At 54.9% G+C, this 22,256-nt stretch overlaps 2 protein-coding genes across 2 annotated transcripts in view; one reads left to right on the top strand and one right to left on the bottom strand.

Moving 5' to 3' along the window:
- Positions 1–4,578: 4,578 nt before the first annotated feature.
- On the bottom strand, positions 4,579–14,116 carry Pits (Protein interacting with Ttk69 and Sin3A). Its single transcript, XM_089556561.1, has 2 exons — positions 12,827–14,116; positions 4,579–5,571 (listed from the first exon to the last, which is right to left on the bottom strand). The coding sequence occupies exons 1-2, from the start codon at positions 13,455–13,457 to the stop codon at positions 4,859–4,861; spliced, it is 1,344 nt and encodes a 447-aa protein (XP_089412687.1). The 5' UTR covers positions 13,458–14,116; the 3' UTR covers positions 4,579–4,858.
- The window catches only part of BBS8 (tetratricopeptide repeat protein 8), a 44,153-nt gene continuing 32,874 nt past the window's right edge, over positions 10,978–22,256 (top strand). Inside the window, exon 1 of the mRNA XM_089556562.1 lies at positions 10,978–11,319. The gene's annotated coding sequence lies outside the window, so the exon portion shown is untranslated. The remainder of the gene's footprint in view (positions 11,320–22,256) is intronic.

Genomic DNA, 22,256 nt, shown 5'->3' with positions numbered 1-22,256 from the left:
TTGAAAGATGCGTCGCATTCTAAATGACGCTTCGTACTTTTAGAATTTGTTGCAGGGTGAACTTAGCAGTTCTTCACGAAGGGACGACATCCTATAGGTGCATCATTAAATAATAATAAAAAAAAAAAACTTCTCTGAAAACTTTCACTTCCATGTATTCATATATGGGCGCTAACTTTTCGCTCCAAGTTTTCCCCCCAGTCGTTCCAGTCGGCGCCCCATCGGATTGTGAGCAAACTGACCACCGTGGCAGGTGGCAGTTAGATTAATAATTGAACACGAGATGTTGCTTGGGAAGAGCAATCTGTGTCGCACAAGCCCCACGGATGGCAGCACCTACCATCGCGCAGGGCAGTGGCGCATCGCTTAACCTCTGCATCATTGTGGTAGGGGGACTACTAGGGTATTGGGTATCGAACTCCGCACCTCCTGCATACAAGGCGGATGCTCAAGCGACTGAACCACCGCTGCAGTCGATTAGTTTTCTTCGCATCAAAACCCCGCCGATGTCAAGCAATTCATTGGTCAGGAGAGGTCACGTGACCTTGCGACGTCATCACAATCTGCCCTGACAGGCACCCAATTGGTCGAAAGGCGGGTGGCAATAAATGACTGGTTGAGAGAAGTCACGTGACCTTGCAACGCATCACAACCTGCTCACCGGGCCGGTTTGTGAGCAACCTAGTTTCTAGACAGCAACCTATATAGAGAATCGAAATCAGAAAAACATGTGATACATGCAAATGTCGTCACCATCACAGCATGGTGCATACCTGCTATTGCAGCTAGCAGCCCGCGCACTCTCTCCTCGGGCTGTCTCCCTGTCCTTGGAAGCCTACTCCCAATCAGACAATCTGGCCCTTACAAGTCATACATGCATCACCGATTACTACAAGGTGGTGCACCGACGCTACCCGGCCCCTTGTAAAGGATCTGGATCGCGCTGACGAGCGCCTCCTCATCAAAATTCTCACTAACACTGTACTGACACCTTCCACATGGGCGTGTCAATCAAACCCATCTATCCCCCCCCCCCCCCTCCCCCCAAGCCCAACCCCGCCAGAAAGGACTGGGAGACGGCCATACTCGGCTGTCAAGACCTCAAGACCCAAAAAGCCTTGGTTCAACGGACGCGGGCGGCGTTGCTTGCCAAAGGCGCCACGGAATAGGGGCTCTACCTAGTAATGTGAGGGGAAAGGGGCCAATTGGGCCCTACCCCAATCCCTTCTCTGTAATTATTAAATCGTTGATAAATGTTTTTCACCACTATCAGTCTGAAATGGCGATGGATGAACCGACGCAAGTTGCAGAAGAAGCTGCCATAAATGTGACCTCTAATGCAACCGCATTCCTCACTCTTAAGGTGACTTAAGCGCCCCCATAGTATGTCATCCAGGTGAGTCGGATCCAGATTACCTGTCGCTCCCAAGTTCAGCGGTGCAGACGCTTAAGTGTTTCTGCGAAAATCTAGTGTGCAAGGCCGCAGTACGTATTGCAAACAACAAACGGACTTTTAATGCAGCGATAATTGTGTTGAAGTTGATGGGCCTCACATATGCACCCGGCGACCTCGGGCCGTAGTCAGTATAACGGCTCATTTCCCCATTCATTCTTCTTTTGGCCTCTTTGCAGCTGATAAGCTCCGGCGAAGACCACAAAGACTGGCATTGTATGCTTCCTATGAGCCTATGCCGTCACAGGCGATAACAAAGGGCCTAATGAACCGGGGAAATTATCGCGCCAAAATGGCGACCACTGGCCACCGCTCTGCGCTACGCGGTCTAAATTCCATGTCGGGCTGCTGTCAGACGTCTTCGGCTGAAAGACGCGCGAGGACTATAGTCGGGAAATCTTGGAGCCCATATCTCCGGGACTCTAAACCCTACCCTTTAGACAAAAGCAGCACTGGAGGCCAACAAAAACTGACATGACGGTTGTCACTGGTTAACGCTAGATTCAGCGACATCTGTTTAAGCATTTATAATTTACTGTATGTTGCAGTAGAGGCTATGAGAGCGACTTCACACCTGTATAATTCTGGGGCGCTCTTTTCAGTTTTCCACACATAGTCATTTTTCATCTAGGTCTTCTCTCCAGCCCGCCGCTCTATAGAGCCGCAGCGCCACCGATGATCCTATCATCGGGCAGCCCGTTTCAAAGCAGCTGCAGCAGATGGATCTTTCTACATTACTACGTTCTCGCCACACCCTCCCTCATCCTTCCACGGCAACCCTTCTCCTCCTTCTGGGGTAACTACACTCCGGTTGGTTTCCACTGCAACTACATACTGCTTGCGCCTTCTCACGCTCTCGCCAAACCCTCCCCTTCCACGGTAACCATCTTCCGGACGATTACCCTTGTAGCCACTCCCCGGTTACACCTTCCCATGTTCTCGCCATACTTTCCTCCTTCCAGGGTAACCCTGCTCGTCCCTCTGGTTGGTTTCCGTGGCAACCATCGACCGGTTACGCCTTCCTATGCTCTCTACATACCCTCCCCCTCCCAGGGTAATCATCGTCCGGTTGGAGATTCCTTCGCTCTCGCCCTACCGTCCTCCTTCCGGACGGTTCCGAGTTCGAGGGCAACCACCCTGCGGCTACTCCTTCCAAAGCTCTCGCCATAAAGCCTCCTTCCAGGGTAGCCCTTCTAGTCCTCCCAGGGTAACTAGTCTGCGGGTAATTGCCGCGGCAACTACCGACCGGATGCGCTTTCTTGAGCTCTCTCCATGCCCTGCTCCTTCCACAGAAACCGTTCTCCGGTTGGGGATATTGCTCCGCTCTCCCGATACCCCCCTTCCACGGGGACCAATCTCCAAACAGTTCCTGTGGTGACCTCTTACCGGTTACGCATTTCTTCGCTCACGTCATACCTTCCTCCTTACACGGTGACCAACCCCCCAGTGGTTTTCATGGCAACGCATCCACCAGTTACGCAAACGACTATGACATACTACTACTACTACGACTCCAAACCCAGGAACGGCGCTTGAAAGGGTTAAACTAAATTGAGGACACCGCAGCGAGCTACGGAAAGGAAAGTTATACATTTAGCGCTAAGGGACAGGAAAGAGGGTAGAGTCAGGGAATAAACGCGAGTTAATGACATCCTAGTCGAAATTGAGAAGCTATGGATTGGGCAGGGCATGTAATGTGGAGGCAAGATGATTAACGGTAACGGACTGGATTCCAAGATAAGGGTAGCATTGCAGGAGGCGGCAGTAAGTTATGTGGGAGGATGAGATTAAGAAGTTTGAGGGGAAACGGTGGCCGCAGCTGGCACAGGACAGGGTTAATTGGAGAGATATGGGAGATGCCTTTGTCCTGTGTAGTGGGCCCAGTCAGGCTGACGATTTTGTACTGCTCTAGGCCTCTTAAAACCAGGCGCCAGAGCATTTTAAAGGCCGACTGGAGGAGGCTCCTTCTGCCCCGTTCCATGCATGGGCAAATTTTATCTAACGACCCAAAAGGAGCCAGCAGCGAAGAGCACAATACGTGCACGGGCGACTGTGGGTCCGCAAAGGGTTCACTGGAAAAGAGACTATCACCACACTACGGCTATGCGTGTACTCAGGACTGCGTCGATGCGGGGATTCCGGGTCTTAGAGAACGGAAGGGTTTTTCCTTCGATAAGCGTTCGCTCCGACCGGCCCAGAAACCCGTTCAGTGCACCGGTTTACCATCAGTTCGCAAAAGTTCATTAAGTGGTTTTATGATCGGGCATCGACCTCCAGCCAACCAGCGGACTCTCCCAGGGGCTGACGATGAGTAAGGAAAGACGTCGTGGCGTGGTCGACTCCCGGCGTAGCCACGGCGGCGACAGCAGAAAGTTTTTCCTTGCTGCGGGAAAGGCACCACCTCCATCTGAGAGGCGCCGTGGAAGACAAACGCCCTGTCTTCCCTGAAAGGCGAATTGAGACGGCAGGCGAAGCAAGCCTTCTCCAACGCTGCGTGCAGAGGAGGATGACCTGCCTAGAAATGGGTGTTCAAAGCTAGCTCTGGTCAAAGCCCACCTTCAGCGGAGCCTTCTCAAGATGGTAGAAAGTCAGCTTTGCTGCAAAGATGCGCTTCGTCACGGTTGCCGGAAGAGCGGGCCCTCGCTACCGGAACCGCTGCGAGAGGGCGACGGTGCCGCCTCATGCGGTGGGCGGCTCCGCAAGTCCTAGTCAGCTGCACTCTTCGACTGGACGCTGATCGAGAGCAGATTCCCTGGCTGGGGATCTCGGACTGTGTGTGTACGCAGTGGCAAAAACTCACGTGCGGAACGTATGTAAATTTGTACAGACCACCACCTTCCGGCTCGCGCAACTCTAGCCTCCGGCCGCATCGGAGGACATGAGTGCGTGTCGAAGGGTGCACCCTGACCGCTGGAACTACGAAAAGCACTAAGATGTTTATGCTCAGGGAATTACGGGCCACGCAGCGATCGTCTACCTCGGTATCGCAGCTCATGCAAAGGTCTTTCAGGGGGTACCGGGCATAAGAGAGCGCTATGGTCCGTTATGCCCAGCCTGATAGGCAGCACAAGCCACGCCAATCCTCTGCAGAGGGTTTCCGTTGAGAGACACTCGGGAGGCCGTGATGGACTGTACAGTGAACTTCCGCGAGGGCTTTATTATTTACAAGGCAGGCTGGTGCGGTCCCGCGGTGCAGTGAGGGAGCACGAGGTCGACAAAGGCGGGCCGTCGACGCGGGGTTGCAGCAGCACAGTGGAGGATCCTCGCAGGCCGGGCCCCGCAAGCAAGACGACAACGGCTGCCAACCGCCGTCCGGGGGCGGTGGCAGCATCATCAAACGGGGCTGGTGCACAACAACACCAGGCGGGAGAGAGAGAAACACGGCGACGGCCAGGAGGCTTCCGCTTAGGTGTCGGCCGACGCGGCCCCCTTGGCCAGCTTGTACTCGTCGCCCAGGATGGTGGCGATCTCGCCCTGCATGAACGCCCAGGGAACCGAGGAGCCCACCAGGGGGCACTTCTCCCCGCTCGGGCAGTACACCTCGCTGCCGGACGCGGCGCCCTGGCTCTTGATGCTGTCCCGCGAGCAGGGGAAGCAGAACTTGTGCTGGCTCACCGACGGGCACTGCACAAAGTGCGTGTCCTCCAGCCGCTCCTGGCAGAGCGTGCACTTGAGCGTGGCGGCTGCCGCCGCGGCAGCAGCGGCCGCCTCGGACGACGTGGCCGCCGAGGAGGACGATGACGTGGGCGCCGTGATGGCTCCGCAGTCGGCGTCACCCGGCGCCACGCCGCCGCCGGCCACCGCCACGGGACCCGGCGCGTGGCGCGAAGCCTTCTTGTGCGCCGGCGCTGCGGGTGGCGACTGGCGCGGCGGACGTGACGAGGCCGACGTGGTCGACGACGAGCTGCTCGAGGCCGAGTCGGCGGGCGCCACGCCGTTGCGCGGAGACGTGGGCGGCACCGCCTCGGCGACGGTCAGCAGCGCCGCCATGGGGCCCGCCGTGCCGTTCTGCTGGGGCTGGACGCCGCCCCCGCTGTCGGGGGACTGCGCCGCCCGGCTGCTCAGCGGGGACAGCGAGCTCGCCGTGGAGCTGGGCGTGCTGCACACGCTCGGGTAACCTGCGCCACGGGAGAAGAAGAAAAAACAGAACAACACGTCAGCGGCGCACTCCCAACAAAACAGACCCCGCGTGGCGCGATAGTAGCAACAATAGCACCACGTCGCCGCCGATCTCCGCCGCTGACGTAGCGCATGACGTATGCCAGCACTGAAACGGCGTGCTTTACATTTTACGCGCCCGCCATGCTCGAATTACACACAGACTGTAGTCCGAACTGTGAGCTAGATAAGACCATGCTCGAATACTACCAAACTCGTCTCAGTCAAGACTTGAGGCCAGCGGGACGTCCGAGCGCTCATGCAAACCGTACGATGAGGAGCCCTTACAGTGTAGAGGGCTCGTCCAGCAGCCAAAGTTGCAGCAGCCCTTGCCTTTTGGCCCGACAACTCAACCTGCTTGGCCAAGTGCTTTCTGTACTATACGTCTACAGCGCAAAATACGAGACACAGACAGGGGAGTCAGGCACTGAACCGCCATCCCGACTTTAAAGACGCTGGCTTCCGAGGGCTGGCCACACACAAACGCGTCCCCCAGCTCCGACTATAGCGCACGCACTAAAGGGTCACGGCAATTTCGCGAAAGCTGACATCACAGAGGTGAGATAATACGCAACCGAACTAGAGAAGTAGTAGAACGCTGAGCAGAACGTGAAGTTGCAGCGGCTGTACACGAAGGTGCGAGCGTAAACGCATTCTGCCGATTGTATACACGTGTACTCCGGCTCCCAACTTCTTGCAGCCACGGCCTCGCGCTCAAAGTTTCGACTCCGCTCCGAGGCGTTGTGAAATGGGCACGATGACTGCCGCAATGCAAGGCCCGAGTCACTCGTCGTCTAGACGCATTGTTTCGTTTTCGCGGCGGCGACTCAAGTGGCTGTCTCAGAGCGCAGCGTCCGCTGCGAGCGTAAAGTCAGCGTCTTCTCGCGAAAGCAAGAGCGATGACGTGGATGCACCGACAAAGAGACGCCAGAAGAGGGGCGACAACTCGTACAGCCAGCAGAGAAAGCAGCGACCAGCCTTATCGCAACCGCCTCGTTGCGACAAAAAGAGGTTCCGCAGAAAGGGAATGGCGCGGCAACTTCCCCCCTCACAAGTGGACACCTCCACCCAAAAGCGCCGCGGCTGTACAAGGAGGCCTCCCCGCTTTATGGGTCTCGCAAGGCCGTTGACAACGCAAGACTGTCCCGTTGCACGTCGGCTCCACCCCGCGTGTGGTCCGATGTTTTTGCGTCCTTATCGCGACGAGGCGATAAAGACGCCCCTCCCGCGACGACGATAAGGCGCCCTCTCGAGTGGAGCCGTCGGCACACACTCTACGCTACTCGCGCAGATCCCGGAGAAACAGCGTAAGCAGCGCGACTAGGCCCAGCGCGGGAGGGGGGTCGTTTTCTGGTCTGCCCCAGGGACGATGTTTCCACTGCCAATGCGTGAAAACCTGTAAACGACGTGATCGAAGCAGCGGGTGCCCCGACTTCAGATCTCGAGCTCAAGCGCCCGAACCTCGAACAGGATGCGACGGCTTGTGCCGACGTCACAGAGGCCGCCATATTGTCTGAGGCCAACAGCACGGTGAAGAGCTTTCCCGTAGTTCTAATTCGCCTATCGCCGCTCGCCCTGCCCTGTGGACGCTATGTTAGCACTCCATCATCGCGTCTGTGACGTCACCTGTAAGCCGTTTATTAGCCACGCACCCCTTCATACTCCCGCACCACTCCTCTCCAGCCCGTTTTATCAGCGCAAGCACGCTCAACGCCAATCTCGGAAACCTCGATTGCGCAAACATTTAGTAGCTTCCTCTTTGGATCTGAACGGCGCTCTGGCGGCTGTCACTTTGCCAGCGAGAAAAAGCGCTCCCATTTCGCAATTCGCATCCCGCTCGGGCTAATCAACTCTCATTCTCGTCCAGTAATCTCTTTCTCACTGATCGATAAAGAGGGGCAGATATGGCGTGATTGCTGGCCTCCGCTACAGATCGGGACGGCGCCCACAGCGAGCGCCCCCTGGCGGCGCCTACGTGCGCGGAACGCTGCTCGGAACGAAGGCGCACGTAGTGACGCGACCGGCCGCGCAACGCTACGCGGCGCACGAGGAGACGACCGCCGCTGTCGCAACAAGCGCCGCCCGAAAGGCCGCGCGCGACGTCACGCGCCGACGTCACCGGCGGTGGGAAACGCGCGCCCCACGATGGAAACTGGCCGCGCCGCGCCCTCTCCCCCCTCACCTTCCCCGTTCCGCGCTACTACGGCTACCCGACCCTACATTCCCCCCCGTTTCCTGCGGCGAAAGTGACACACGCGGCACACAGCAGCTTCCAGCGGCGCGCAGCTGAAATGGTACGACTAATTTGCTCGCCGGTGTAAATTACGTACTTCTTCCAATTAATCTTCCCGCGGCAAATTACTCTCACCCGTGTGAGCAATGTGCAGTGGAGTAACCTCATTTTTTTTTTTTTCGACGCCAAAAGTTACAAGAAATGCACAGCGCGTATAGAACTAACTGCCACTCAACCGCCCTCTCCACAAATCTGCCCATAAATCTGCTCCCGGCTGTGTTTATTACAAGCACTGTGGAGGCCTGCACGACCATTGGTAGTCGGACGCCTGGAGGCATACATCCCTCCCTGGTGCGAGCGAGGATTGCTGCTGCACACTGGCCAAAAACTAGGTGACGTGCTGCTAAACGAATTAAACTTAGCGCTCAGCAAAACCCACAGGAACTGGCTCGGTAACTGGTCGCTCTGCGGGCAGCGTACGCTATATATGGCTCTTCGCCAAGCGAGCGGCGTGCGCGTGTTGTGGTCGCGGGGAACGGTGCGGTTCCAGTTACACGCGCGCCACGATCTTCGTCGTCGAAGTGCGCGGAGAGGCGCGATTTCCGTCGCCTTGCGACCGGATTCCACCGGCAAGGTCGATCCAAAGATGTCCTCCCGAGAGGCGACGTCGCGCGATCGCTCCCTCCCTCGCGTACCAATCACGTTTCGAAAACTGCATCACGTGATGCACGAAACGCGGAGCAAAAGCTGACGTCACAGAGACGTGGGAGCCCCGGAATTTATTTCCACAGCCCGAGTACACGAGACATCGTCAGCTGCAAAGGGACGCCCCCGTTAATGCGGCGGGAAAATTTCCAATAAGTCACCGGGTCTCTATAGACCCTCTAGAGACACTTTTGCGAAAGTACACTCCAATCACGAGATTTAAGCCGGCCTGAGAGCGCAAACGCGTGAGTAGAAGGTAAGGGGGTTCACAGAGGAGAAGCCCGAGTACTTTCAACGGTGGCCGCACAAAACGAGGCGTGCAAGGCCAGAGGTTCCTTTTACGATCGATGAAGCCACTGCGAGAGGGGGAATTCAAACTGCAGGCGAAACGGGTAGCGCTAACAGCACGACGAACAAGTACAGCCTTTTCAAGGCTATCCGACTGCGTGAAAGCGTCGACCCCGCTTCACAAAGATAAGCAGACCACCCCCTGTACACCAGCTGCCAAACACGAGACGCTGTTTGTGGACTCTCTATCTCTAGTCCGTGTTTCCTTGGAGCGTTATTTTTCACCAGCCACTTTTAAGAATGAGAGGGCCGCTATATCGAGTATAGATAGCGTTCACGCGACGTCACGAGCGCCATCTTTTGGCGCACAGGAACCGATATATAGAGTACACAGGAACCGCTTGGCGATATAAAGCAGATTAGAAAACGCCCATGCTTCTGCCACGGTTTCTGGACCCGAAAATGGCTGCGAAGCACACAACAGCAACGAAGTTCAAGAGACATGTACACAAATACAATTCCTCTTGAACGTGTGGACGTTGAGAGGTACATTCAAAGCCATTTCTTGTCTATTTCTTAACATCCTTGCGCTTGATGCTATATTAGTCCCTTCCCTGATTGTGCTTCAAACTCGGAGCTATTCACACGCAAGCTAAGATCTTTCCAATACACACTTTTCATCCCAATAGCATAACAAATTATCAGTCAAAAGGTGGTGTCGTTCTCCTATGCTTAAAACATGCCCTAGTTTTTGAACTTTGCAACGCAGCAAGTGGGTTGCAGCGTCGTTAGGTAGTTCCGTTAGAATGTAGTACATGTCACTCCAAGATGAAAGGGAACAAAGTTTCACTATTCAGTTAATGGCTATGTCCCTGACTATGTCCCAACTAGCTTTCCTCTCGGTGCATATGTCCAGATGTAATTTTCTATTTCCGAGGAGAAACAACAAAAAGAAATTGTATTTGAGCATGCTCTGTTCCCTTTTAAGTTGGAGGAGTCTGTACATACACTCCTCGTCCAGAAGGTCCTAGGCGAGATGCAGGTAGCGTATGCACGACGGGCACGGTGCTACTGAAAAGATTTTCCCTTGCTTGTTCGTTGAGGCTACCGGGGGGTTCCATTTCTCGAAACTAACGAGGAGGGGGGGGGGGGGGGGGGAATGGAACACTGCGTGCAGTCCGTGCGCGCTAATAATAAATCCCGATTTTCTAGTTTTAAAACAAACTACTGGAATCCCCCACTTTCTAGTGGCGACAAACTAGCAAGTGGGAAACCATCTCGGAGGCCGATTAAAACTTGAACGCCAAACTTGTCCCAATGCGATAAACAACAGGCTAGGTTCAGTGTGCAACAATCAACGACGCCCGCTACCCGATGGTCATGCGTGAGACGTTCAGTGCATATAGTTATTACAAATACAAGCCGTGTTCTTAATGACACCAACGGTAAACAGCCCGAGGTGAGGAGTCGCAGGAGCCTCTCCCTCACGCTCGTCGGATGCAGCTAGCTGATTTGCAATGCGAACGGCTGTTATTTCATTGTCCTCTCTCTGCATGCAACACGACCCCCCCCGGGGGGGGGGGGGGATCGACTAAAGTTACACGAGAAAGGGGGAAGAAGCGGCTGCTCGTCGGCGCCCCGGCTTTGTTCCGTCGCACATGTGCTGCAGCAAGGGGAAGGAGGGCTACGCAGCCGACCTCGCCCAGTTTGCGACTCGCACCTGCCACCGGGGGCGGCGCGACACACAGCAAAGAGAACAGCCGAGCAACACCCTAGCGGAGTCAGGAGGAGAATAGGAGGAGGAGGGAAAGGCAAATGGGCCGGAACGCTGCGTTAAGCGGTTACGTCGCAGTCAAGGGTTAAAAGCGCACCAAACACCCACCCCACCCAACGCGACAAGTCCCCGCCAGCGACGCAGCCAAGAGCGTCGCAAAAACAGCTCCCCTCCCCCCCCCCCCCCCCCCCTCCTCCCCTTCCATGCCCGAAATGTGGCCGACCGACGCCTTGACCGACCACCGACCCCTTACCCCCTCAGCAACTACCGGAAGAATACATCGCGCAACACTAGCGGTGAACAGTGCGCACGCACCGAAACTTCACGCGTAGGGCACGTGCCCGATTCCATGACGTCACGAACCACTGTCAACAGCCAGCGCGCGAAGGGGGAGAGCGTTTCTTCTGGGGCCGGCGCTTCACCACGCATGCAAAACAAGCGCGGAGAGATGTCGCACCGAAACGACAGGTTAATATCGAAGGAAAACAAATTGCAACGCCGATGAAAACAGCAACGGTAGAGACATACCCAGTTGCACGAAGCGCACCAGACTAAACCCGAAGCATTCATAGAACGGTTATTCTCAACGCTTCCCGCAAGAGTAGCCAGCAGCGACTCGGACAACGGACGCTTCCGCATTCGACGGCGGCCAACAAACTTCTCCAATCCCCACGTCTGGTCATACCGACAAAAGTACGAAAGTAATCGGTAAGTTTCCTCCGTTTCCAATGCGAGCCATGGCGTAACGCTTCGAACGCAAGCTACTACACCAAGTGCCAAGTCAGTCCCGCTGCCTCGGCGGGGAAGGCGGCTGGCCTTCACACCGCAGACGGCTACCCAGCGTGTTTTTCCCAATACCTGCTACACACGCGAAGCCTTCATCACCACGCTACTCACGCGCACCACGACGAGACGCACATACACACACACGCCAGGCAGGAAACGACGGCAGAACGAGGAACGTTCATTCGGAATAATAATCGCCGCGATGAAAAAGTGCGGCTAAAAAAAGGGAAGGGGAGAGCGACGCGCGTGCAAGCGGTCGCGGCACGAAGTAGCCAGCCAACCAGCCGCCCGCCCTTGCACACAACGGCAGAAACTTTTTTTTTCCGCCTCCGAAGCAAGAACGATTGAAGAGATGCCACCAGGCAGCCGAGGCTGCTCAGCCGAGCGCGACCGCTGGCGTGACGGCGGCGATGCGCGTTGTTCAACGTCACCCGCGGGGTGAGGAGGAGACCTAGCCGCACAGCGAACGAGGCAGAGGAGGAGGAGGGCAGTACGGCGCGCATTCACTCAATCGACGCCCGCGGAACGGTCGGAGAAAAATGGCGGAGGGAGTGAGCGCGAGCAATGGAACGAGCAAGCGTGATGTCGAGCGCCAGCAATGACGTAAGCGCTGTGGAAAGCAAGAAAAGAACGCCGCGGCGAGAAGGAAGGCGCTCCTCTCCCGAGCCGGCGCGCACGTTCTCTCGCTCGCGCCACTCCGGCCAGGCAAGCAAGGTTCACTTGCGTGTGTTTATCTCCTTTTCCCGCCGCGTCGTCGTTATTTTGCGTGACCCGTCTGGGCGCAGTGTGGCTTGCGTGATCTTATCTCGCGCAGCCGGAGGCCGCCCAGCAGGGGCGAGGCGGCAGCTAATCGCGCCGTATCGGGGCAAAAATAAACCCCGTGCCGCCGACCGACCACGGGGTCGAATCTCGAGCCATACTCGCGGGAGGCAAACAACGGCTCCTCCACGCAGTGCCGGAGAAAACGTCGCCCTGCCCGCGGAAAGTAGACGACGCCCCGAGGCCCCCCGAGGCGCAAACCTGAGGCACGTCACGTCGCCTTCCTTCCCCTAAGTCGCTACACCTCCGGGTCCCGAACACCGTCCTCGCGCGCTTCTACGGGTCGCCCGCGTTTCGGCACCGATCGATACGCGCGGGCCGCGTAACAGCCAGCTGCCGTCACCCCCCGCGAAAATCCGCCGACTTGGGACCGGTCCCGCCGCTGCCGCTCGTCGCGCGCTACGCCGGAACGGCTACGTCACCATCGGGGCTTCGCGCCGTCTCCCATGACGTAAGCGGGCCCGACGACCTCCCCCCGCCACCTAGGGCCTCGTACGCCTCTACGGCAGCGGTGCTACGGGGCAGGAGGGGAGGGGGGTTAGAAAAAAATGCACGCGCCGCTCTCGGAAAGGAACGCGATGGCGGCGGCGCCTTTTTGTGATAGGCTCACCTGGGGCGTTCTTGAGCGATGTAGCCGCGTCGAAGGAATACACTCGTCCCACCATATGCTCCTTCTTGTAGCGCACGTCGAAGGGCACCCCCATGACGGCGGTGGGCAGCGACTCGCCGCGCGTGAGCGGGGGCCGCGGCGGCACTGCCTCGTCCAGCGCCTGCAGCGCGGCGGCGCGCTTGGACGGCTCGGGCGGTTCGTCGTCGTCCCGCTCGCGCTTGCACGGCACACCGGATGCTTGGGCGGCCCGGGGATCTGCTGCGCGCATTCGCTGGCTGTACTCGAGCATAGCGTTGCGCCGCTCGAAGCGGTCCATCACGGGGGCCATAGCAGCCGGTGCGCCCGGCGGTGCAGCGCGGTGCTGCTGTTGCTGCGGCACCACTTCGGGCGGCGCTCCGTTTAATCCTTTGTAGATGGGCCGAGCCACGGCCTCGGGAAAGCCGTGGGCCCGCTTCATCTGGCGGGCCGTCTCCAGTACGACCTCGATTCTGTCGGCGCCTTCATAGTTGACGCAGCCGCGGCACACGGGCTCCGAGAAATCGTGGAGCATGGCCCACGGCATGCGAGGCAGGTCGCAAAGGTAGCAGTGCTGGCGGTGACCCCGAGACATGAGCGCCGACATCTTGACCATGGGCGTACTCAAGTGCGCAGTCTCCCGGGGGCACGGCAGACGACCGGTGGTCGCCCGCAAAAACACGGCCTGTGGTGCACAGCGGTCAGGCGGACCAAGCGGGCGCTCCGAGCAGCAAAACAAACCGGCGCAGCAAAATGGTGCCCGCTCGCGAGGCTCGGGGGCGCGCTCTGCGCATGCGCCGACCCGGTCGCGAGCACAACGAGGAAAGGCGGCACGCACGCTGACTGCCGCTCACGTCATCGCTTCAGCTGAGTCGACGTCACCCGCGCGCCGGCGGGCGCGCCGGTCCGCGACACCCCCCCGGATGGCGGTCGACGTGGACTCACCCTTGCCGTTCTCGGCGCGCATGACCTGGGACGCGGGCCGCGCGCATTTACACGGCGCGAGGGGGGGAAGACAAACATCCGTGCTGCGGCTTGCAGCCCGATATAGCCAAGCATCCGCCGCGTCTGAAATCGTGCGCGCGCGTCCCTGCGTACGCTTGTCGCATGGGGGTCCGTTTTATCGTCGCGATGATAGTAGCCGGCAAGGGTTGTCCGCTAGCAACGGCTTCTTCTGCCGTAGTCGGAAGACGGGCGAGCGCGTCCGCTGCCGCAAAGCGCCGTAGTCGTAGCAGACCGATGCTTCTTCCTGTTCCTAAGGTCGCTGCTTATGCGGTTTTGTTTTGCTTTGTGCGCGATGTGCCGCCGTTGTGGCCGGGCTCGTTGCCAAGCCTGACGTACGTGGCGCGCTTCCGCGGGCGTATCCCGCTAGTGGAAGCGCCGCCGCGTTTAGTCCCGTCTTTCGAAACCCTTTCCCGGTCGCGGCCAGGTGGCCTTTGATCCCGGCTCGTGCGAGGCGACGGCACGTCGTCGCGCCGCAGCCGGCCGCCTAGGCGCTGCGGCTCTTAAAGGCGCTTCGAATGCCAGTTGGCGTCGTAACGCCTTTTAGAGGTCCGCATTTTATTCGCCGCAAAACTGGCTTGTCTGTACTTCTATCCTGTTTTTCTGCGTTTCCCCTCGCGCGCACACTATCTAGAGCGGCCTCGAAGACCTCCGCGATGGAGTGAGGCCAGGTTCTTATGAGTCTCCCTCGCTGGCAAGTGACCAGCGTAAGCTGTCTTAGCTTGGGCAACATAGGCGGCACCATACCGCACGTGTTTTTCCAAGACACGCACAATGCTTGACGAACAGCGAGGGCCACACGTGTTGGGTCTTGGTTGGACAGAATGAGACGCAATGTGCGTTACCCCGATCGGGACGACAGGAACACTTGGCTGCTACGACTACTACATTCGCATTTTGCATGCGTTTATGAAATGTTAAGGAGCCAATAGAATGGGCTGGCTCTCTCTGTGGTATCTCCCCAAAGGCATTCGGCCTACGCATACAGGGTCATTATAGAGCCTTAGCATTTATGGGGTCTTTGTGATCCATGCCTACGAGGTAAAACTACGATAAGCATTAAACAACTATAAACTGGAGCTCTAGCCTAAACCGGCTTATTACCACATGGCAATGGAGTAGGCTTTCAGTACAAGCGGAGCTCTTACGAGCTATGTAATACCTCCTTCAGGGGGTCTTTACACGTGATGAAATGGAAGGAAAAGAGCGACAAATGAAAGATAAGTATCGTCACCACAGAGCCGTTTTCGCAACTAAACTGCGGTGACGTCAAAGGAGAATTTGTTGCATAAAACAGAGAAAAAAAATGAAGGGCTACGACGAACTACGAAACTCAGCAAACCCTCCACATCATCGTCGACGTCACTCGCTCGAGGTAGGGAACATTTTATTTTTATTTAGCAACTCTTATGGTATTTTCTTTAGTCATTTTTATCTGGTCATAGTAAGTGCTCGAGTACATAAGCAATCTGAAATGAAAGCATCTTTCGGCACCGCACGAACATCAACAGAGTCACGAAAGGAGCCCGGCTGTCGAATTTTAGGAAGAAGAACCCGGAGCACGATAGAAAATTGGCAGTGGTTTAGCTCTGGTTAAACCTGGTGGATAGCGAAAGCAACGAGGTATGAGAGAGAGGCGATGGAGAGCGCGCGGCACGGCGGCGGCCCCGCCCCGGCACGCTAGCTATGAGCCGCTACTGCGCATGCGCAACCGGCGAGCGCGGCGGCGCGCCAGCCGTGTGACGTCACTGCTCCTCGCGCATGCGCAGTATGGCCTTTCGCCAGCTCCGCGAAATGGCTCGGCGACTCGCGTAGTGTTTCTTTCGCAACAAAAGGGTTAGAAACAAGAACTTCAAAGGCAGGGAGGTTAACTACAGGCAGCGCCCACTATTCTATCCTACTCATGGGAAGGGGAAAGCGAAAAGAGGAATCGGAGATAAGTTTTGCAAGTGTCTGTGGTAGAAGGCAGATGTCTGTGAGGGAATATAAGCCTCGCACAGAAAGTTTATAGCCTAGCTTGCACTCAATCATGTGTCCTTTTGGGCAAAAAAAGAGCACAAACGAAGTACTTTACGCCAGCTGCACCTCGCAGCTGAGGCTTCACTGGGGAACAAAGCGTACTGTAATAAGGCCGCCACTCATTTCAGGGACTCGCTACCTTTGTTATCTTATTACATTTGTATGAGGAGGCCGGACCCCCCCCCCTTAAATCATCGCATTTTATTCGAAAAGGATGGTCCGCGGCATGCTTACGGAAATGTAGGACTATGAGAAAAGGTCTATAAATACCCAAGGATGTCTGTTTCCTTTGATATCGCTCAGAAATTGATGGACGCTAGACGAAGGCAGGCACAAAAGGCTGTAATTACGAAGAAAACCTAATTACAGCTCTATGTACGAGCTCGCACATGCACGAATCTAGCTCGTGAAGAAAAGCGCATTCGCACACTGCTATACTGCCGTGTCTGTCTTCTTTCGTCCTGTCTCAGTCACGCTATGCCTTTACCTGATGAACGTGTAGCGACTGGCTCAATAAAGCACCCTTTTGCGCACTGCTAATTGCTCGTCACTCCATGCAGTGCACACAGAAACGGGTGTACTGGTTAGCATCGATGCTGTTGATGTACACGCTTATAAACGCACAAACACGCAGCACACAAACGCACAGCGTGCAGTCACGCACGAGAGACGCGCACGTGCACAACAGGCTTGCCTTCCAGGAATTATGGCCGACATGTACATGCTCGGCCATACATGTACATGCACATACATGTACCCATCGACATGTACATGCTACCCAACTACCACTCTATGTGGGGCTGTCTCGCGAGCCCGATACGAACCAAAAAAAAAATCTGTCAGCTGAGCAGTAGGAGACGCTTCTGACCAACACCAACCTGCAAAAACCAGTGTCACGAACGCCACCGTGGCAGCATTTTTGCTTTTTATGTCTTATTTATTTAAAATTATGTATAGGCGGCCAGTGCGGTTAAAAAAAAATGACAGGATTTAAGTATGCTTATGAGCGGAAATGCGAAAACCTTTCCCTTTGCTCTTTTGCCTTCCCTTTTTCATGTTGTGGGGAGTAGGCTCAACTATGTCGTCGTCCATGGCTATTGTGACATCTGTTTTCGAGACGGGCAAACTAAGTCGACGTTCATGGCTATCGTGACGTCCGAACGACCTCCGCTGGACTCGAACCCACGACCTTCATGAAACTCGATCCCACTACCTTTGCGGGAGTCGAACCCGCGATCTTTTTCGCTATCGTTATCATCATCATTACTATCATCACCACTATTATCATCATCGATATCACCGGCTATAACTATCGCTGTCATCGTCACTATCACCATCATCGCAACCACCACGTATCACTGTCGCTAACTATCGTCATCGCTATCATCAAATATCGCTATCACCATCACTATCTATCTCTGGCACTATAACTATCTCTAGCACTGCCTATCGTTATCGGGCCGCCGCGGTAGCTCAGTGGTTACGGCGCTCGGCTGCTGACCCGAAAGACGCGGGTTCGATTCCGGACACGGCGGTCGAATTTCGATGGAGGCGAAATTCTAGAGGCCCGTGTACTGTGCGATGTCAGTGCACGTTGAAGATCCCCGTGTGGTCTAAATTTCCGGAGCCCTCCACTACGGCGTCTCATAGCCTGAGTCGCTTTGGAATTTTAAACCTCCATAAACCAAACCTAACTATCGTTATCAGTAGCTATCACTATCACTACTACCACTATCTATCTCTAGCACTATCACTATAGGCAGCTATCATTATCACTATCTGTCACTATTTTTACTATCTATTTACTATCACTACTATCACAGTACATATATGTTGCTTGTCAACTGCTGCTTAGTCAACTTGTAAGTTGTATTTAATCACTATAGGCAGCTATCATTATCACTATCTATCACTATTTTTACTATCTATTTACTGTCACTACTATAATTACACACATGTTGTTCATCAACTGCTGCTTAATCAACTTTCACATTGTATTTTAATTACCATGAACTTAGATTGACCGCTTGTGAGGACACTTTTGCGGACAACTTCCGTCCACGCCACTTATGAGCGAAGAAAAGCTTTCGCCTTAAAATACGATTTACCTCGAGCCTTAGGATATAGTCCTATTCGTCGTGTACGTGTACGAACACGCTGTATTAGCCGAACTTGGTTCCTCTGGTCAACCACCGGAGACAGAGGAAGGCGTACGCGAAGTTTTTTATTTGTATTCTTGATTTTTTTTTGTCTCCAAGGTGACCGCGAAGAGTACGAAAGTAAGTGCGTACGTGTTTCTTTTTGTTTGTGATGTACTTCTTGTGGTGGCGAGGTTGACCCTAACCACGGCCCCCAACAAAAGTGACCTTCACCCTCCTGCAACAGGGAAGCCAAGCAGTGGCAAAGTGGTGTGTGAAAGTGCCCGAGGTTTGAGGAGTGAGGTGATTGGGGAACAAAAAAAAAAAAAGACGGTGTCCACGAGGGTCTCCGGCGTCCGCCACAAAGCCTATTAAAATAACCCCGTCGGTTAACCCGCTTCTGCTCCTCGGGGGGTAGAACCACCACCGAGCACGACCGGGACTCCAGACGACGACACCGCATCTCCCTCGACGCCGGGATGCGATCTTGTGCCCTCTCCCATTGTGCTACTGGATGCATGGTGTCGCTGCAGTCGAGCCGGTCTCGACTCGCTAAAATCTACTCGGTAAAACCGGTCTCGACGGTAAGATCAAGTTATCGAGTTGGGTTGACCTTGCTCAACTCGATCCCCTGACTCGACCCGCCGCTGTCGAGTTCATGTAAACGCAGCTGCTGTCTGACAATTTCTAACCCCTGCCGCCTATGGTCTCAGTACAGGGAGGATTGGGGCCTTTGTTTCCCCTCTGCCGTTCGGATGTCCGGCTGGCTATGTATTGTGCTACTTCGAGCGCCCCATCGAAGTGGCTTGGAGGCGAGGTAGAGACGGACTTAAGTCCCTTTATGAGCTTTTCTCAGGACGGACCATTATTTCCCGAGACAGAAGGCAAGTCATCGCCGCAGGCGCCTAACCGTCGCGAGGATGACGGTTCTGCTGACAGTTCACAGGTCCCGCGTACTTGGGTCCGCGTTGATAGTAGTGCAACCACAAAAGGCAGTGTTTCCAGGAGGGCTTTCACCACAGTCTCTTGTCCGACAGTGTCTGTGTCTGCGAAATGGTGTACAAAGATGATACCAGGCTGCTGAAGGAGCCATTAACGCTATTGAGTCGTACTCCATTAGTCGTACGCGTGGTGTGACCTCATGCCAGATGGCGCGGCGAGCGCGCGGCGTCCGCCAGCTGCGGCGGTTGCTAGGCAACGGCTCAAGGTGGGTCTCTGTGCCTCCTCGGAGCATCGCCACAGCGAAATCGCAAGTTCGTGGCTAATGTAGCTTTTGCCACAAAAGGCGCCCCAGGCCTGCACCAATGGTGCTGTGGGGAAAAGTCGTTTGCGGCGCAACAATTGGTCGCACTATCGTGCAGTGTTGTTGTCGTGTCTTGCTAAGGGGAAACGACACTGTAGCCGAGGTGCAACAAGAACTCGGGTTTATTGTCAGCCGGCCGTCAGACCGCGCGTCCCGCTGGTCGACGGCTCCCCGCGAAAACCAACACGCATGTGCTTATATCGAGATACAGACAGGCAAGGGGGCGGTGCCCAAATACCGGCACGTGGCCGTGAGTTGGCCGTTTGCTTATCGTGATACAAACACTACAGTTGTTCTTTCCTATAAAACCGCAAGTCAGGCGGTTGAGAGTGAGAGCAGATAGAGCGGGCTTGCTCGTAGAAGTTCCTGTTACGCCAAGATAGTTGCCGTAGAAGATAGCGAAGTGACGAGAGAACCGCCAGGGCCAAAGTAGTTTCGTACAGGCAGCCGTCGATAACACCTACCTACAGAGACCGAGAGCATTGAGCCTTCTCTGGACCCTGACCAGCAGAACCCCCCTTGGTCCTACGTTGAAGATGACGCCGTCAATTCAGACCGCAGCCTCTGTAGCGCCAAAAGCCCGAACGACTTCCTCTGGCCACAAGACAGCGCCGTCACGGCCAAGATGGCGAGCAGACCGTCGACCCCTTTAGGCAGCCACAGCTGAAGAATAAATAATCCTGTTTTATCAGCCAGTCGTGGTGTTGATTCGGTCGCTGCTTTCACCCTCAGCACAAATCCGAGTTTGGCAACTTAACCGGTTGAAAATTGTGACCTCTTATTAGGGTCATCGCAGTAGCATATGTACAGGGTGGTATTTTAATCTTTGCAGTTTTATAAGAAACGACGCTGATGGTCGAGTGGATGCAGCCTTCACTGAGAGCGTGTTGGGCACACACACTCCGTAGACTACTGACAATATACACTTTCACAACAGAACTCCTCTGCAAGAGGGAACCAATTAATGGCTTGAGGAGCAGAGCACCAGAAAAAAAAGCAGTCAGGAAGAAGGGAAAAGCGCTGAACTTACAACTAAATTTTATTCAGGAGCGTGTCACAATAAATATGGCACAAACCGCACACCAAACACAAGCAGGTCGGATAAGATAGGGAACCTCGGCAACTAAGCCTAAGCACCTTCGCACAATCGAGAATTCCAACTCTTTTTTATGAAAGAAGAACAGATGGGGTGCTGACGCATGAAGTCCCTTCATCAGCTATTACCTTCGCTTCGTTAACCTGCATTTTAATTTTGCACTGGTTTTTGGCCAGGATTTTGAAGCCGGGAAAGTCGGGTTTGCAGGCAGTTTCGTGCTCATCAGAAAGCTTGATTTGCTTCGCTTTTGCTTTCATATTGCTCCAATGCGGGCGAAATAAAAAAAACTACAAAAAGAAAATAAACATGGAGGGAGAACAACAGGACAGGCAAAGGCTCTCGCATTTCCGCTCTTCAGCACTTAAGTGCAATCTTTTAATTTTTTTTTTAGTGACACATCAAACGCGTGCACTTCAGCTTGTTATCTGCCTGTTATTCCCGAGATGTACGGAATCCCCTTAATTGTAGCATATGATAATCTGCTACCTTAAAACACGAGCCGCCCCTGAAGACTATAGAGGCTAAACTGAGGACTATGCATGGTGATGGTGGTGTGGCACTTTTTATTAACAGCCTTTATGTTAGGCGTTCAATAGGTCCTGGGCCAAGGTGACGAGGGCGCGTTGCAGCTTCAGGTCGGGAGGCAAGCCAGATGGGCCATGGTGGGGGTGGCGGGAAAGGATAGGCGGGGGACTGGAAGGCTTCGTGGTACTGTGTAAGGCAGTGTTCTATGTCTGCATATGTGTGGGGACAGTTTGGGCACTGAGGTGTGGAAGTGTACCGGTATAGGTAAAGTTTGGCTGGTGTACGTAGGAGATTAAACTGTATTTAGCGAAGAATGCGAGCTTCGCGGATCGATAAGGATGGGTGTGGTGGTGGTAAATGAGCTAAGTCCAATTTTTGCAGCGTGTAGTATTCGTCGATAGTGTGTCTGTAAGCCCTGACCGCCTGCTCCGTCGGTGGGCTCGTCCATGGGATGGATACCCATGTGACCAGGGATCCACCGAAGGGTCACCGGTCGTGGGCTTAATGCTAAGAGGGCGGCATCTAAGGCCGATCGGGTGGGGGAAGGGGGGGCTCTTTTGATGGAAGGCACGCAGAGCTGCCTGCGAGTCTGTATAGACAACGTATTGGGGGGCGGGGGGTAGGGTGGCAAAGTGTGTGATGGCATCGGCGATCCCGTGTATTTCTAGGGCGAGCGTGGAGGGTGGGGAGGTGTATGGACCGGTTGTGTGAGTGCTGGTTGTAGAGAGGCAAGGGTGGAGGAAGAAGGCTGCTGTGTAGCCCGCGGTTTCCGTGAGACAGGCGTGTAGTAGTGTGTATACTAGTGATGCAGAACTATCGATAGTACTATCGATACTATCGATAGTTGAGCCATTATCGAACTATCGACGGCAAGAAAGACTATCGATAGTACTGTCGATAATTATTACTTTCGATAGTAGTTTCGATAGTTCAATTGATAGTACTATCGATATCCGTATCGATACTACTTGTTATATATAGCACTATCGATTCCATAAAATCAACCACGCGTACCCACTGCATCCTAATCTTGGTCTCCCGAGTGTGTGGTATGGAGGTGATGATATGAGTAACTGACAGGACACGCCTGTTTTCGCGGCCTACGCGTCACCGAGCTCTGCAGACGTTCCCTACGTAAAGTTGTTGGATAAAATGTTAGTGTGCGAATCTCCTAGTTGCGAAGCATGTGTGCGAAAAGCATTTCTGCAGCGGTTACGTCAGCAAGACGACGTCTGCAGTGCATGCTAGTGCCGTGTAAGCGAGCAGAATTTGTGCTGTTTGTTCTTTCATCGGATGCAGTTCCAGGTATTTTTCTGAACTGTCCCAGTGCAC

Source organism: Amblyomma mixtum, chromosome 8 (genome assembly GCF_055824585.1).
Source record: "Amblyomma mixtum isolate Tamu chromosome 8, ASM5582458v1, whole genome shotgun sequence".
Lineage (NCBI taxonomy): Eukaryota > Metazoa > Arthropoda > Arachnida > Ixodida > Ixodidae > Amblyomma > Amblyomma mixtum.
This window is presented reverse-complemented; position numbering and strand designations above follow the sequence as displayed.